The sequence below is a fragment of the Hevea brasiliensis genome, chromosome 8 (assembly GCF_030052815.1).
Source record: "Hevea brasiliensis isolate MT/VB/25A 57/8 chromosome 8, ASM3005281v1, whole genome shotgun sequence".
In the NCBI taxonomy this organism is placed as follows: domain Eukaryota; kingdom Viridiplantae; phylum Streptophyta; class Magnoliopsida; order Malpighiales; family Euphorbiaceae; genus Hevea; species Hevea brasiliensis.
The window spans coordinates 11,063,234-11,080,144 of NC_079500.1; the positions used below are offsets into that span (position 1 = coordinate 11,063,234).

The following is a 16,911-nucleotide window of genomic DNA, read 5'->3' on the forward strand; positions in this document are numbered from 1 at the left end:
ATGGCTTCTTTCAAGTGCTTGATCTTTGCTGCATTCTTCATTGCTTTATCATTTGATGTTGGCTTAGCTGCTCGTCATCTTCAGCAATTGCCATTGCCAAATTTTCCAAAGCCTACATTGCCACCATTGCCTAGTACTGTACCAACTCTGCCACAGCCCACATTGCCTACAAACCCATCTCTGCCTAAGCCTACACTGCCTCCACTTCCAAGCTTGCCTACTGTTCCGACGGTTACTTTGCCTCCATTGCCGAACATCCCCACTATCCCAACAATCCCTTCCATCCCATTCCTATCTCCACCACCTGGTAACTAAATCATTGATATTTTCGTTGTTCTTCAGTTCACTTTGTGGGAGGAGATTGGAAACTTGGACTATATTTATATATGCATAGTGGAAGACTGCTACTACTTCCCTTTGTTACTTTCTGCAGAGTCCCTTGTGACTCATATAGTCTCTGATAGCTTGTTCTTCATTTATTTTATGGGTTTGAGCATTATAGCTGCTTGTTATGGTATATTTGTTGTATGATTGTAATAATTTGAGATTTTCATGATTACTACCAGCTATTAGTATTGCGTTTTCATTTAAATGTCATTATGGCGCTATTACCTTATTCATTATTGTTTTTTTGATACCCATTTTCTACATAACAAAAGATACGCCTTAAATTTTAATGGTGAATAAATATTGGTTTAGTTGAAAAAAAAAAATTTTAACTATGTAGTTTTTTTTTTTTAATTCTAATTGGAAATTTTAATTTTAACAATACTAAAAGAAATATACAGTTTAACAATAAAAATAAGTAACGGATTTGCAATAAAATAACAAATAAATTTATACATAAAATTAATTAATTACTGAAAAATTTCGTTATTTATTTTAGTGTAAAAAAATTGAATGTCAGACCTATTTACTTAATTAAGATAAGTGAAACTTGAAACTAAACTAACAGAGTTTCTTCTAAATAATCGACTAACTAACTATAAGTATCTATTACAAAAAATAGATTTATCAAACAACTAATTAGTATTAAGACACTAAAAATAAAACAACATAAGTAGATATATATGCCAATTAATAGACAACACTAGTTTCTAGCCAATATTTTCTTTTCCTAATATATGTATAATCTATGTAAATCTAAAAATTTTTTAAGTAAATACAACACAATTATTCTAAGAAATCAACAAATAAAATACTATGAATATATATAAAAAAATAACAAAATGAATAAAGGTACATAAATGATAAGTGTAGTATCATTAAATTAATAAGTATGATTTTGTAAGAATTCAATTGAATTTTTTTTCTTACAAATGATTTATTTCAAACGAACCCATTAAAAATTAGGCTTGTTTGAACTTTAATACAAACCTCTATGCAAATCTGATAAAAAAAAAAAAAAAAAAAAAACCATCAAAATAAACTGAATTGGACATACTAATGAGTATAGGGCCAAAATTGAGGATCATTCCCTGCATATTTTGACCTGCTTGCATTTGAGAATATTCTAACTTCAATATCTAGCCAACAACAACTACAAAATTGTCAATCTGTAACTGGAAGTTTAGCCAACCAGAAACACTAACTTGAGGAGTTTCACAGTTTTCCCCAACTACATCACCTACCAAAGTCTGGTTCAGTTCCTATACAATCCTAAAACGTGAGTTTGCTTTCCACATTCTAAACATAACAAAGATCTTTAATTTCCTTTAAGATCTATGTCAACACCTTGGCTTCTTTCAAGTGCTTGATCTTTGCTGCATTCTTCATTGCTTTATCATTTGAAGTTGGCTTGGCTGCTCGTCATCTTCAGCAATTGCCACCTTCAGTGCCAAATTTTCCAAAGCCTACATTGCCACCGTTGCCTAGTATTCCAACTCTGCCACAGCCCACTTTGCCTACAAACCCATCTCTGCCTAAGCCTGCACTGCCTCCACTTCCAAGCTTGCCTACTGTTCCGAAGGTTGCTTCGCCTCCATTGCCGAGCATCCCCACAATCCCCACTATCCTAACAATTCCTTCCATCCCATTCCTTTCTTCACCACCTGGTAACTAAATCATTGATATTTTCATTGGTCGTCAGTTCACTTTGTGGGAGGAGATTGGAAACTTGGACTAGATTTATATATGCATATTGGAAGACTGCTACTACTTCCCTTTGTTACTTTCTGCAGAGTTCCTTGTGACTCACATAGTCTCTGATAGCTTGTTCTTCATTTATTTTATGGGTTTGAGTATTTTAGCTGCTTGTTATGATACATTGGTTGTATGATTGTAATAATAATTTGAGATTTTCATGATGATTAATTAGTAGCTATTATATTGTATTTTTATTGAAATGTCATTGTGGCACTATTACCTTATTCATTTGTTTTTTATGATACACATTTTCTAAATAACAAAAAGATTTCAATGGTGGAATAAATATTGGTTTAGTTGAAAGAAAAAAAATCTTAATTTGGCAGTTTTTTCAATTCTATTAGGAAGTTTTAATTTTAGTAACACTAAAAAAAATAAACAGTTTTCTATATGGGCTTAACAGTAGCTTGACTTCAAAAATAGTAGCTGAATACTGAGTCATAAAAAAAATAAATAGATTAATCATAAAAAGTAACAATAAATTATTCTGATGCTAATTAGCAATAAATTTACAATAAAATAAAAATTAAATTTATAAAAAAATTAGCAATAAAAAAATTTAATTGCTAATTTTAGTGTCAAAAAATTGGTTGTCATGTCCATCCTTCTTAAATAGGATAAGTGTAACCTGTAACTAAATCAACAGTATTTTCTCTAAACAATGACTAATTAACAATAAGTATATGCTCCAAATTTAATTTTATAAAAAAATTAATTGAAAAATAAAATCAATATATATTCAGATACTAAAAAAAGCAATGCTATTAGATATTCCAATATAAAATACTGGTTTCTAGCTAAAATTTTCCTTCCTAACTGTCGCAAGGTGTTTTGCGGTCGCCTGGACGAACACTCACCGAAGTGGGAAAAGTGAGGAGTCGCCACTTTAATTTTGAGGGAAATTAAAGAAAACCATTTGTGAAAGTAAGTTAGAATAAAGCCACTTTAAAAACAGAGATTCTAGGTTCGGGGTCCATGAAGGGGTGGGGAAGGTGTTAGGCACCCCACCTCGTCCCTCAACGAGGGTAAGCAGATTTAACTTCGCGTTCTTCATAGTTAGGAGGGCTTGAATGGAAATGTTAATCCTTTTGACCGAAAGGAATGTTTGATTTTTCACTAATTCGGGTTACCCATATACATAAGTAAATGAGACGACCTTAGTGAGTTGCGGTTGCGTATTAATTTTATTTTAGGGGGAATTATCTTATGTATTTGTTGAAATTTAATTTGGAAATCGGATAAGAACTCTCCTCCGATCTCCTTTTAAATATTTATTAAAATTTTAAGCTTGAGAATCGGATAAGAACTCTCCTCCGATCTCTTTTTTAAAATATTTATTAAAAATTTTAAGCTTGAGAATCGGATAAGAACTCTCTTCCGATCTCTTTTAAATATTTATTAAAATTTTAAGTGGAAACCGGATAAGAACTCTCCTCCGATCTCCTTTTAAATATTTATTAAAATTTTAAGTGGAAACCGGATAAGAACTCTCCTCCGATCTCCTTTTATTTTAATAGGGATCGGATAAGGACTTTTTCGATCTCTCGAAACTTGATTATAGCTACCCGTCACGAAATCCTAGAACTAAGGGTTTTGGGCATTTAAAGATGCAGAGGCTCGGAATAAGGCTTCTTTTAATTGATTGGTACCTTGTATCCAGTCAGGAGATACCAAACTGAATTTTCTGACCTTCCTGTGTGGTCATCTTACCAGTACCTTTTGATACCCGATCTATCCCATTTATCTACCTTAAAGTTCGGTTTTACTCTGCCTTGTGTTGTTTTAATCAATTATCTTTTGCATTATTCTAGTGATTCGGCCTTACTATTTTCCCGACTCATTGTTTAGACCTTTTATTATTTTTGAAGAGACCCTTTAGATACGATTACCGACATTTTACCCGACCCCTTATACATTACTCGAGACTAGAAGACTTGCATTCAGAAATAACAAAGATTAATAAAAAGAACGGACTGATCAATAAAGAAGTAAACCCGAGAGTAACCTTTTGGTATTCTTCAGCGCAATATAAACTTAAAAAAAAGAAGAACTACGTATATAAAAGAACAAAGGAAATACGAAAAAAAATGCAAACGAGCACTTAATAAAATGGCAATACGAGCACTCACCTGTAGGGAGCCAAATCTACTAAACTAAGTATTGAATCATAAAGCTTAATAGAACTGCAGGTTGGTAATCGGAAGATTAAGGTCCGCCTTGAAAAGAAGGATGCTTCGCTAAAATGCAATCGGGTCGAAATAATACCCGAGTTTAAATGAGGTTGAGCCTGGATAATGGGAGTGGAACTAAATAAAACAAAGAGCTGAAAATGAGAGCACCACAGGATAATGAACGAACTGAAAATAGAGAGTTTTCTGTATTCAAGAATCCCCTTTTGCAAGAAAATACTTCAGAAAACTGGTTTCAAAAGTTTTTCTTATGAAAGCTTCAAAAATAGCAGAGTAACGAGCTGAATTAAGTTTCAGAGTCCTTCCGCTATATTTACTATCCTTTTTTCCGTCCTCCCTTGAAAAGTTTTTCATGCAGGTATTTATAGGAACCGGGTGCTCCCCATGAAGGGTCAGGATCTGTTTTGGGAGAGATGGAGGGTTAAGATTTTGAAGGACATGATCTAAGGGCTCAGGAATTAAAGAGAATCAGAACGGACGATTGGGATCCCTTCCGGAGTATTTGTCCTTTTCTCTCTTCTAATCTGACGGCCTAAAATTTCTTGTCAAGAGCGATCTGAGGGCTAGGAGTGAAAGGCGCAGGCCATTTGTGCCACATTTGAGATATTCTCAAATTAAATTTCATATGGGAACTACTGATATGGGGTATAAACACCTTGTAAATTTTCAGGAATTTCTGGGTCTATTTGCTATGTGAACATAATTTGATCGGGTCTGCCGCAAAATATTGGTTCAGCAGGCAAACGATATCAAACAACCCCCAAAATTTACACCCAACGTCTTAAACACACCCAAATAATGCTGGTGCGATTTCAGCCAAATTGGTAAGCCGAACTCAATGAACGGATAATCTCTCATGCTTAATATCAAAATGAAGGAAGCAAAATGGATGGCTAGAATAATCGCTTTAGCTTGATTAACCCAAAACCCTAAGACAAACCCAACAAAACAAATTTTTAAACAAACAGGTCCAACTAAACCCCAAGAGCCAAACAACAAATATGAAGAAGGTAAGAAACACAAAGAATAAAAAGCAAATAGAGAATCTACCTTGTTTGGATGTCCCTTTGCTCTGATACCAAAACTGATGTGAACCTTCAAGTAATTGGTAACTTGAAAACCCACATTCAAGAATTAAATGAACAATATGGAAAGCACCAAATCAAGATGTATGAATTTGAATCTTTGAACCAGCACAATCAGATTTTTGTGTAATTCAAAGAAAATATCAGAAATGGAATTCTTGACCTAATTCATATGGAGAATGAATAAACCAAGAATATTATGCACATTAAACCTTGCAAGATAGAATCTCAGCAAGTTAATGAGCTTCACAAGAACAAAGGCAACAGCCAATTACTCACTAGAGGAGCAGAAACAATCTCTCATTAATATTCAAGTGTGCCACCAACTTATCACAATTACCAGCAGTTCACACAATACACCAAGAATTGCATAAATTTAGGATCACCAAGCAAATGAGTGTATTTTGATCTGAAATTGAGTAGGAAAATGCAACCCAATACTGACTAATTGCTGCAAGAATTTCACGCTTTTCTTGACAGACTTACTATGTAAATCAAATATAATCGTGTCTGCCGCAAATTTTTTTGTTCCCCACACAAACGATTAAATTTTGAGCTGAAATTTAATTTGAGAATATCTCAAATGTGGCACAAATGGCCTGTAAATTTTCAGGAATTTCAGGGCTGATTTGCTATGTGAACTTAATTTGATCGGGTCTGCCGCAAAATTTTGGTTCTCCACACAAACGGATGAATTTTAAGCTGAAATTTAATTTGGGAACTACTGATATGGGGTATAAACACTTGGTAAATTTTCAGAAATTTCTGGGTATATTTCCTATGTGAACTTATTTTGATCGATTCTGCCGCAAAATTTTGGTTCCCCACACAAACGGATGAATTTAAAGCTGAAATTTAATATGGGAACTACTGATATGGGGTATAAACACCTTGTAAATTTTCAGGAATTTCTGGGTCTATTTGCTATGTGAACATAATTTGATCTGTCTGCTGCAAAATATTGGTTCAAAGAGCAAACGATATCAAACAACCCCAAAATTTACACCCAACGTCTTAAACACACCCAAATAATGCTGGTGCGAGCCAGGCCAAATTGGTAAGCCGAACTCAATGAACCAGATAATCTCTCATGCTTAATATCAAAATAAAGGAAGCAAAATGGATGGCTAGAATAATCGCTTTAGCTTGATTAACCCAAAACCCTAAGACAAACCCAACAAAACAAATTTTTAAACAAACAGGTCCAACTAAACCCCAAGAGCCAAACAGCAAATATGAAGAAGGTAAGAAACACAAAGAATAAAAAGCAAATAGAGAATCTACCTTGTTTGGATGTCCCTTTGCTCTGATACCAAAACTGATGCGTCACACTCAATCTCAAAAGTTTTACAAAAATCAGGTAAAGCCAGCACAGGAGCGGAACATAACATCTCTTTAATTTTGTGAAAAGCATCATCTTGTTTCTGTTCCCAAACAAAATTAACATTCTTTTTTACAAGATCATTCAATGGTGCTGCAATGGTACTGAAATTCTTAATAAATCTTCTATAGAAACTAGCTAGTCCATGAAAACTACGTACTTCAGATGCAGTCTTTGGAATGGGCCAATCTCTAATAGCTCTAATTTTTTCATCATCAACTTCAACACCATTAGCACTAATGACAAATCCTAAAAAGACAACCTTTTCCATGCAAAATGAACATTTCTTCAAGTTAGCATATAATTTTTCCTTTCTTAACACATCGAATACAGCCCTTAAATGATGCATATGTTCATTCATGCCTCTACTGTAAACCAATATATCATCAAAAATAGGTATCAGAGCAAAGGGACATCCAAACAAGGTAGATTCTCTATTTGCTTTTTATTCTTTGTGTTTCTTACCTTCTTCATATTTGCTGTTTGGCTCTTGGGGTTTAGTTGGACCTGTTTGTTTAAAAATTTGTTTTGTTGGGTTTGTCTTAGGGTTTTGGGTTAATCAAGCTAAAGCGATTATTCTAGCCATCCATTTTGCTTCCTTCATTTTGATATTAAGCATGAGAGATTATCTGGTTCATTGAGTTCGGCTTACCAATTTGGCTCAAATCGCACTGCATTATTTGGGTGTGTTTAAGACGTTGGGTGTAAATTTTGGGGTTGTTTGATATCGCTTGTCACTGAACCAATATTTTGCGTAATTCGATCAAATTATGTTCACATAGCAAATAAACCCAGAAATTCCTGAAAATTTACAAGGTGTTTATACCCCATATCAGTAGTTCCCATATTAAATTTCACAATCTCAAATGTGCCTTCTTCTTCGATTTGAGGGCTCCGAGCTCGTCCTTACAAGTAAGATCAACGGTGGAGATTAGGATGTATAGCGCTGTCCTGACGTACTCTGGCACATGTCAGTAGTGCGGGCGATTCTGGGGCGTGCGGTTGAGATTTCACCTGCAACGTTTTAACTATCTCGGCTCTGATTATGACGATAATCGGCAGGAGCTGTCTTATTCTCTTTGTCTTCCGAGCTCCCCTCCTTTCCGGTCTTTCCAATGTGATCCTTTTTCGATCTCTCATACCGGGTTCCTCTCTTCCGATTTCTCCTGACACACTCTCTTCCGATCTTTCATGCCGGTCTCCCTTCTACCGATCTTTACCACACCAGTCTTCCTTTTTATAGGGTTCGGTCCAGTCAAAGCATTTATTTCCCTCAATTCTCGAGGCGTCCGCTTCGTTTTCTGCTTACAATAAATGCTCAAATTTTCCTATATATACCTTCAACCGGGAAGCCCTACCTCACTTGACTTTCTCCCTTATTCTCTTCATTTTCCTTGTTCCAGCTGCTCCGGCAATAATCCCGGACAAATTGACCGCCTTTAATCTTTTTCCGGTTGTCCTCTTTGTTCCTTGCCTGAAAATTTACGATCCCAGTGATCGAAAAATTATGATGACCTTATCTGATGACAGTGAGAGAACTGGAATAATTAACCGATCTGGATCGAGGAACCCGATCATGCCGATCTCGAATTGTTCGCCCGATATAATCGGCGAACTGGTTTCGGGCAAGAAGACTGCTAATATTCCCCTCAACACCGGTGACTGCTCTTTGGTGTTCATCTGGCTCCTCTTCACACTGGGTGTTCCGATAGCGGCTCGGTTTCGAGCGGTAACTTTGATGACGACCTCTCTCATTCTCATGAGAGTCATAGTCTCCCCAGCCGGTCTCCTGGTCAAACACATCTTTTGACTCAGCCACGAGACTAGGCTTTGAGATAGGCCTTTTAGATAGGATGTTCCGCCGGTCTCTAAAGATCGCCCTTATGATGTCGTCAGACCTTTAATGTAATCCGATCTCCAGAAATCGCCCAAAGATGTAATCAGATCTTTTCGGAAATAAAATTTATTTTGACAACTGTTGTTTTATTATTATTGCATTGATTATTTTTCGATCTCTGAAGTATTTATCCGATCCGACTCTTAATTTGAATGACACTTATCCGATCCGTAAAACACCTTAATCTGCCGCTCTATAGTTAACTGATCTCTTTATGGAATCTCTGGAATATTCGTGAGACGTGTCAGAACAGCTAGCGAGTCCCGCTATCCGATGCACTACCTGGAACATCGTGAGCATTAAATGCTCGAACGAGTATAAATAGGGGTGGGGTTAGCCAGTTGCTCCTTTATGTCATTTTCTGTCTCTCGCAAACAACTTCCAAATTCTCTCATTTTCTCAAGTTCCTCCGACACCGATCAAGCTCCGGTAAGGGTTTTGATCTTTCTTTTAGTTTAAATTTTCTGTTTCCTTTGAAAATGAGCGGTGCCGAGGGTCAGAGAGCAGTAAGCCCCCCTTCCATTCAGTTCTCGTGGTCGTCCGATGATGTAGAGGTGGTCGGACCAAGCACGCAACCTGAACTTCCTAGGGTCTCCGTTCCAGCTCGGGGACAACCAGCACCATCAAGGCATGTGCCTTCTTCGGGGAGGGAAAATCTTCCCATGGACGAGCTGCCATCAATCTTGCAAGAAACCGATCTGCAGTCGTTCAGCCAAGAGTACAACATCCGGCCTGATTCCTACGAATTGATTAAGTGTCACGGCGATCTTCGTGCCGATCACTTCTTCGAGGGGAACGATATGATCGTGGTCTATGAAGAATAATTAAAGGCCGGTCTGCGGTTCCCTTTGGATGATTTCTTCAAAGAAGTTTTGAAATATCACCAAGTGTGCATCGCTCAAGTTCACCCGAACTCGTGGCGGATCTTGGTAGCCTTCCGAGGCCTATGCCGAGCTAAAGGGCTCCGACCCACGGCTAAGGTGTTCGCTGAACTGCACCGGCTAACTCGTCGAAAGGACGATGAGTATTGGTTCTTCCAGGCGAAACCCCATTGTGGGCTTTTTACCGATCTACCTTCCTCCTTGAAGAATTGGAAGAACCGCTTCTTCATCTTGAGGAGCAAAATTCCGAACGCTTTTGAGGGCTTCCCTCGGAGCTGGCTGCATCAGGGTCCCTTGCTTAAGAAGCACATCGCCCTAAATAGGGAAGAGGGTGCAATGGTGATGGAGTTGAAAGAACAGGCGTCCAGAGAGAAGTTCTCTTGTTTGGATGCAGTGACGACCGAGCTACACCATTGGACTATGCAGCTGGTCACCGGTCAAGATCGCGGGCTTCAGCTCTCTGATCTCGGCATCGGTATTTTCCATATCTCAGATCTTTAGACCTTAGCGATCTCACTGACCTCTTCTTTGTGCAGGTATGGCAAGCGGCGAAGCTTCTAAGGAGAGCCGGAAGCGGAAGAGAGAGATCTCCCGGAAGGTACGGGAGATGAAGCGTTCCGAGCTGCTTCAAACACCTGGTCATGAGCCCGGGGAAATACAGGAAGGCTCGTCTCAACCTTCTGGGCTTCCGGTCATAGAAGTGGTCTGATCTCCTCCTCGTCGAGAAGAGCCGCCTCCACTTCCTCCAGTCGCTCCAAGTGCGGAAGGGGGTCCTTCTCAAACTACTGTGAGACCTCTTTCCCGCGGTGCTCAAGTGCTGATCCACTCACTGGAGAAGAATCGCACGGTTCGAGAAAACCCTGGTTTCGCCAAGGTCTTAGCGTCCTCCATCTGTCTTCGAGAAGATCGGGATAGGCTGTCTCCGGATAACCTTGATGATATCTTGACCAGATCTATGAGCCTGAATGTGGAGTGTTTGGTGAACCAGCACATGGTCCGGGAGAAGGCTCATCGCCTGGGTAAGGAAGTAAAGAGGATGAGTCATGAGGTGTCTTCTCTCCGATCTCAACTTTCGTCCGCTCAGGACTACATATCTCAAATTGAGGGACGAATGAAGTTCTATGAGGACAAGCTGGCCGAGCAAGCTCATGTTCTGGCCGAGCGAGATCGTGTTCTTGAGGGAGTTCAGGCACTCCGAGCTGATGAAGCTGCTCAGCTCGCTCATCTTGCTGAGGAGCTCAAGGCGAAAGAAGAAGAAATGGTAACCGGAGTGGCCGGCGCTTATGTGAATGCTCATAGAGATCTCCTGGCTGAGCTCAAAAAGCGTTATCCTGAGGAGGACTTCTCCTGGATGGCCAACCGGGCTCCCGAGGACGAAGGTGAGGATAGCGAAGAGGAGGCTGAAGGTGAGAGAGAAAATGAACAACATGTAGTTCCATGGGGCGATCCTCACCAATGACTTGTATAAATTTTGAAATGAAATGAAATGAAAGTTCCCCTTTTGTTCAATGATTGATTGTAATCGGAAAATTTCTAAATTGCGTAAGCACTTGATTGTTTGAACATATTAGAATGACAACTGAAAGTGATTGTTAATCTAAGTATAGGAGATCGGAAAACACAATATGCATGAGATCAGTTACGAAGCGGGACTTAATTAAAATTAGAAATTTGGCTTTGAACACTTAAGATTGGAATCATCTTTAAACCGAGGCGAAACCTTTATCATTCTTAAATTTTTAAGTGAGAGACTGGCAACAAGACTAGTGGTACGAAGGCCTTATGTTGGTTCAATCTTATTTGACAAGAAAGATCGGAAATATGATTAAATAATCAGGGGACTCGAGAATTGGTTTGAGGGATCAGTGAGGCTTTAAATGACCTGGAGACTTGGTATTAATTAAATTCCTTTTGAGGGGAGATCGGAAGTGTGGTCGGTTGGCAAAGGGGACTGTGTTGGGGATCAGCTTCAAAGTTTATTAATTTCGGGGGATCGGCCAAAATATGGTGTCGACACTAACATATGCATAATCCATGTCAATTTTAAAAAATATAACACAATTATTTTAAGAAACCAACAATGAAATCAAATATTAAGAATATGAAAGACATCAAAATAAATAAAGGTGCTTATCCAATAAACTTAGCATCATTTAATATTTACACAATGTTATCAAAGGGCAATGTTATCCAATAAAATTTTTTTGCCAATTACTAAGAAGGATTTGCCATTTTTTATTTATTATTATTTTTTTTATCAAATAACAGACATAGTGATAACAAAGTTGAATGACCAAACAAGCTGATTCATATAGCTGATTCCAATTAATTTGGAGTTAAGATTTAGATGTTGTTGTTTTATGAGATAAGCTTACCATGCATATTAATAAAAACACCCAATTTTAAAGTTAGAGTTCCTATTAATTAAATTTCCCAAGAGACGTACATGTACTTACAAGATATGTAAGTTTGACATATATATGGAACAAGAAGCAACAGCTAGCTAGCCTAGCTTCCATATTTGTAATAGTTTAGCTTGGAATATAATCTTCCCTCTTGTTTAGTTAAACTAATGGATACGTTTAATGCTTCGTTTGGTTGCAGCAAACAGGAAAATAGCGAACAAATCTCCACATAAATAGATAGAAAACAAGAACATGTCAAATAGATAACTTTCTATATCCAACATGGAAGTTTTACAGGTGAGAAGTTGAACTGCCTGCATACAAGCTTACCTACCTACTCAAACTTGAAACTCCCCAATTTTTCCACTTCCCAATATCCCTATAAAAGCCCAGCACAAGTGCAAAATTAACACAAACAAGACTCAATACAGATTTCAACATTTAGCAGTTGCTGCAAGCTCTTTATACCTTTTAAAGTAGTCCTTGTCTCTGCTCCAAGTTATGGCCAAAATTCATGCCTCATTCTTCATATTTCCACTGTTGCTGATTTGCCTGATGAACTGCCACACAGTCAGGGTAGAGGCGCGTCATCTCCTGGAGACAACATTGCCTGAGGTACCTGAGCTTCCTAAACCTGAGTTGCCTGAGCTGCCACCACTGCCTAATGTTGAGCTTCCACCATTGCCTGAAGTTCCAACCTTGCCAAAACCTGAAATTCCCACTCTGCCAAAACCTGAATTGCCACCTTTTCCCCATCTTCCTGATGAGCTGCCCAAGCCCACATTGCCTACCATACCAACTCTTCCCAAGGACGTCACACCACCTCAGTCAACTACTAGTCCTTAAATTAATAGCCATACCATTTATGCTTCAATATTTTATTTTCTGATTACTTTTCTACATTTCCAGTGTCATATACGATATCAGACCTGAGAGTGTTGCATCTTGAGGGTCTGGTTCATGTATATAAATATATATACACATGTTGTTTCAATTTCTTGAGTGTTGGTTCTGTTGAAGTTCGTATTTTCTACTAGTTGGAGTGCTGTTTCTATCTGAGCGTGGTTATATACTGGAGGGCCATTTGTATTTTCTGCTATTTTCTACTGAATTTATCATAGAATTTCTATTACTGTAGAGTGAACTGTGGCTTCTTATCTAAATCTCAATTACCATGAATGTTTCGTTTGCTGCTTCTTTGGGCCGCCATCATTATTTGATATGAATGCTGAAAACAGATCAATAGAAAATCATAATAAGAATTCAAGGTATATGCACACACTCCATTTTGAAAAATAATTATATAAATAAATCTTATTTTTCTATATTAAGTAGGATTTTATCTCTCTTAAAGTAGAAAAATTTTACAAGCATGGCGAAAAGTTTGAATAAATTATATTTTTATATAATTTTAAAAATTAGAGAATGTTTTAATAATTCTTCAACAAAATCAAATTTGTCGATTTGATTTTACTGATATCAAATCTAATATCTAATTAGTAAATTAAAATTCAATTAATAAGGAATTCAGTAAGATTATATTTTTTAAAAATATAATTGTTTTTATATATATACATTTTTTTATCATACGAGATTAACGTTATAACTAATTTAATTATTATTTATAATATTTTCAAGAAAATTTACAATTTAGTCCCTGAAATTTTCCCTATATTACACTTTAGCCTCTAAATTTTGAAAAATTAACTATTTAGTCTCTGAGTTTTGCAATATATTACACTTGAGTCCCTAAATTTTGAGAAATAAATTATTTAGTCCCTATAATTTTAATATATAGAATAATTTAGTCCATTTGATTTTAATATTTACAAAAATTTCATTCATTGATAGAAGAATTAAATTGTTTTATATATTAAAATTATAGGGACTAAAGTGTAATATAATACAAAATTTACAGGCTAAATAATTAATTTTTTAAAATTCAGATACTAAAGTGTAATATAGTGCAAACCTAGGAATAAATAATTAATTTTTTAAAATTTAGAGACTAAAGTGTAATATAAAATAAAATCCATAGATTAAATTGTAAATTTTTCATATTTTTATCTATTATTTCTTATAATTTTAAAGGATTTAGTCATACAAGAAAATTAATTTAAAGGCAAAAATCTTATAATTAATAAATTTTATAAAAGATAATATGGTCTAAATAAAATTTTAAATCAACTCAATTATAAATGAATGAGAAATAACTGAAAAAGTAACTGCAATCTACAAATAATATGTTTATCAAAATTTATAAATTAAATTAAATACCCTTAAAAAAAAATTATTCCAAGAGTTGCATCCTCTTTCAAATCCAATTGTACTTGGAATCCCAAAAAGATTGTGAAATCAAACACAAACTCACTCCCCATATATATATATATATATATATTTCCCCACAAAATCCCAAAATCAACATCATCAAGACAGAAGGGAGAAAGAAAGAAAGAAAGAAAGAATGGAGTCATAACACAACATGGAACAACCACTATACGCTAATGGTTGCGGCTTCTATGGATCAGTACAGAATCTGAATTTATGCTCCAAGTTTTATAAAGAATACCAAAAGCAAGAACATGTAATAAAAGTAGCGACTTCCTCTTTTAATGATACGTCAATTATTAATGAGTATATAAATTTGGTATGAACAAAAAATTTCTATTTTACAAATGGATGTACTCTTTAATGATTTTTTAAGAAAATTAATAATGCTATATATAAAAGTGCACACGTTGACATATTTATAAACTTTAATGGTGAATTGTTAATTAGGTCTAGAATTCTCTTCAATTTTCCAATGGAAAATGAAATCTCTAATTCTATATTCTGCAAACTTAATTCCCATATCTAGTTAAGCTAAACATGTCTGAGCAAATTTTATTAAAATCACTGTGGTCATTCCTATCAAACGCACAAATGCACAAACCAACCTAAAAATTATACATGATAATAATGAAATAACCAAACACTGTGGTTCTTAAAAAAAAAAAAAAAAAAAAAAAGAAAAAACAAACACACACTGATCTGTGGCTAGTTAAGGATTCCAATTTCAACAATCCAATTATTAAACCACTGTAAAAGGAACAATTTGCTTTGACGCAAATATGTGAGCAACGCCTATTTTATATATAGGTTTCACTATACATATTGTGTCTTGAATCTATAATAAGTGTAATTAAAAGAACCCACTTCCGCTTGGAAATCCAAGATCAAAGTTATAAGGCATCATGTTTGTGTTGAACCCTTCATTCCTTAGATTAAAAGGAAAAGCTTCAGTTTCAAGTTTTGAATTATAGAAGTAAGGATGATTTGTGGATTGAATCAGAAGCCGATCATCTAGTTTTGCCACATTTTGCCTGAGCACCTCTAAAGCTGCCTTAAGCTGCTCAAGCCTTGGCACGTCTAGTTCCTCTATAGAAGACTCCCACCAGCGCTGTTCCGCGCCAACTTTCCTCATTTTGTCAAGCTCCTCACCTCGCTTCTTCTCCATTTCCAATTGGTTCATAACCTAGTGCATCATTATAATAGTTTGGATTAGTGGCTAATACTAGCACTATACATAGCCGAGTGCCAGTCTTTTAATGCAGAAAAAAGTGACTCATGCACAAAACATCCCACACTTGTATGCAGTCTTATCCTTATTTGCAGAAACGCTGTTTTTGTCTCTGAACTGTGATGTCTAAGTCATAAATGGAGTAACTATACCGTTATACCAAAGTCACCATCTCTGCAAAGAGAGGGTTTAAATGCTTACGGAGAAAAGATTTTTCTTTATAAGTTTAGGCCAATATTAGTACCTGAGTGAGCTGCATATTGAGCTCCCGGACCCTGGCATTCCGGTGAGCTTCGATAATTTGTAGAGCACACGACGAAGGTTGGGGAGGGTTTCCAGCTAGAAAACGATCGATGACCGCTTCAACAGAAGGGTGACCAAAGGAGAAGACCTTCATGCTAGGGGAGAAGATTATAACGGTGACTTCAGCACCACAAAGAGTGGTAAGTTCGCTAGCTTTCTTAAAAATGCCATACCTACGTTTGGAGAAGGTAACCAAAAGGTTACTCTCTCTAGGTATTTTCACCATATCCAATTTTTGGCGACCCTTGCTCTTTCTTGATATGGCTGCTAATCAAAGTGAAAAGATTTCTTGGAATAGTATGCAAAGCAGGGAAATGAATCAGCATTTATAGGATCATCTATTCTAGATTTGACATGCAGAATCACTGTCCATATTCCTGTGTTCTTGGTGATAATTCTTTGTACTCTTCTTGCATTTATTATTTTACTAGTTTTGGCAATCCCAGAATCTCCAGAAAAATAACATATTTGGTATAAAAATAATGAGTAATAAACAAATAAAGCTACTCTCATTCTTTACATCATTTGCCAATTCATCACTAACAGCAAGATACAGTGAAGATTGGCTATGCATAGGTGTTATTTCATTGGATGAAGATAAGGTGGTGTAGGTGTATCCAGTTATGACCAACAAGTGTATGATTCGTAAATTTGGTATAGACTTCATGAGTTACTTACCCTCTTAACCAGATGCAATGAAGAATTTGCTTCGACAAAATGCTTAGCATTTGTGTTCGTGATGTCATTTAGGTGTAATTAACCATTGAAAACAGCAATTAAATTCATCATATTTCTCCATATATAAACCTTTTTCTTGACCTTGCATTCAGATGGTAATTTTTGCTTACATTTTTAATAATTAATTTACTATAATTAGGAAAAATTATTCTATAATCTTGATATACTATATCATAATATATATGATGCCGCGTTTCAAATCAGTAAAATTAAGATACATCAAGACAACACATGAATAAAAAAATTTTCCATTAAAAAAACTGGAGTATGATGATCGTATATTAATGAGTTAACCTCAAATGATATATATACATATATAACTTGAATT

General features: G+C 36.0%; 2 protein-coding genes across 2 annotated transcripts; one reads left to right on the top strand and one right to left on the bottom strand.

Moving 5' to 3' along the window:
* Positions 1-12,829, top strand: LOC110656456 (protein PELPK1). The gene is made up of 3 exons (XM_058150652.1): positions 1-307; positions 1,794-2,054; positions 12,555-12,829. Exons 1-3 carry the CDS (start codon positions 1-3, stop codon positions 12,827-12,829), a joined length of 843 nt encoding a protein of 280 aa, XP_058006635.1.
* A 2,335-nt stretch (positions 12,830-15,164) lies between these two features.
* Positions 15,165-16,419, bottom strand: LOC131182030 (agamous-like MADS-box protein AGL62). Its single transcript, XM_058150653.1, has 3 exons — positions 16,353-16,419; positions 15,787-16,112; positions 15,165-15,497 (listed from the first exon to the last, which is right to left on the bottom strand). Exons 1-3 carry the CDS (start codon positions 16,417-16,419, stop codon positions 15,165-15,167), a joined length of 726 nt encoding a protein of 241 aa, XP_058006636.1.
* Positions 16,420-16,911: the final 492 nt, after the last annotated feature.

Coding starts and splice junctions, on each gene's coding strand:
- LOC110656456 (XM_058150652.1), top strand. CDS start 1: ATGGCTTCTTTCAAGTGCTTGATCTTTGCTGCATTCTTCATTGCTTTA. Junction 308..1,793: donor ATTCCTATCTCCACCACCTG/GTAACTAAATCA, acceptor TATCATTTGAAG/TTGGCTTGGCTGCTCGTCAT. Junction 2,055..12,554: donor ATTCCTTTCTTCACCACCTG/GTAACTAAATCA, acceptor ACTGCCACACAG/TCAGGGTAGAGGCGCGTCAT.
- LOC131182030 (XM_058150653.1), bottom strand. CDS start 16,419: ATGCATAGCCAATCTTCACTGTATCTTGCTGTTAGTGATGAATTGGCA. Junction 16,113..16,352: donor AAATGATGTAAAGAATGAGA/GTAGCTTTATTT, acceptor CACTTTGATTAG/CAGCCATATCAAGAAAGAGC. Junction 15,498..15,786: donor TCAATATGCAGCTCACTCAG/GTACTAATATTG, acceptor ATGATGCACTAG/GTTATGAACCAATTGGAAAT.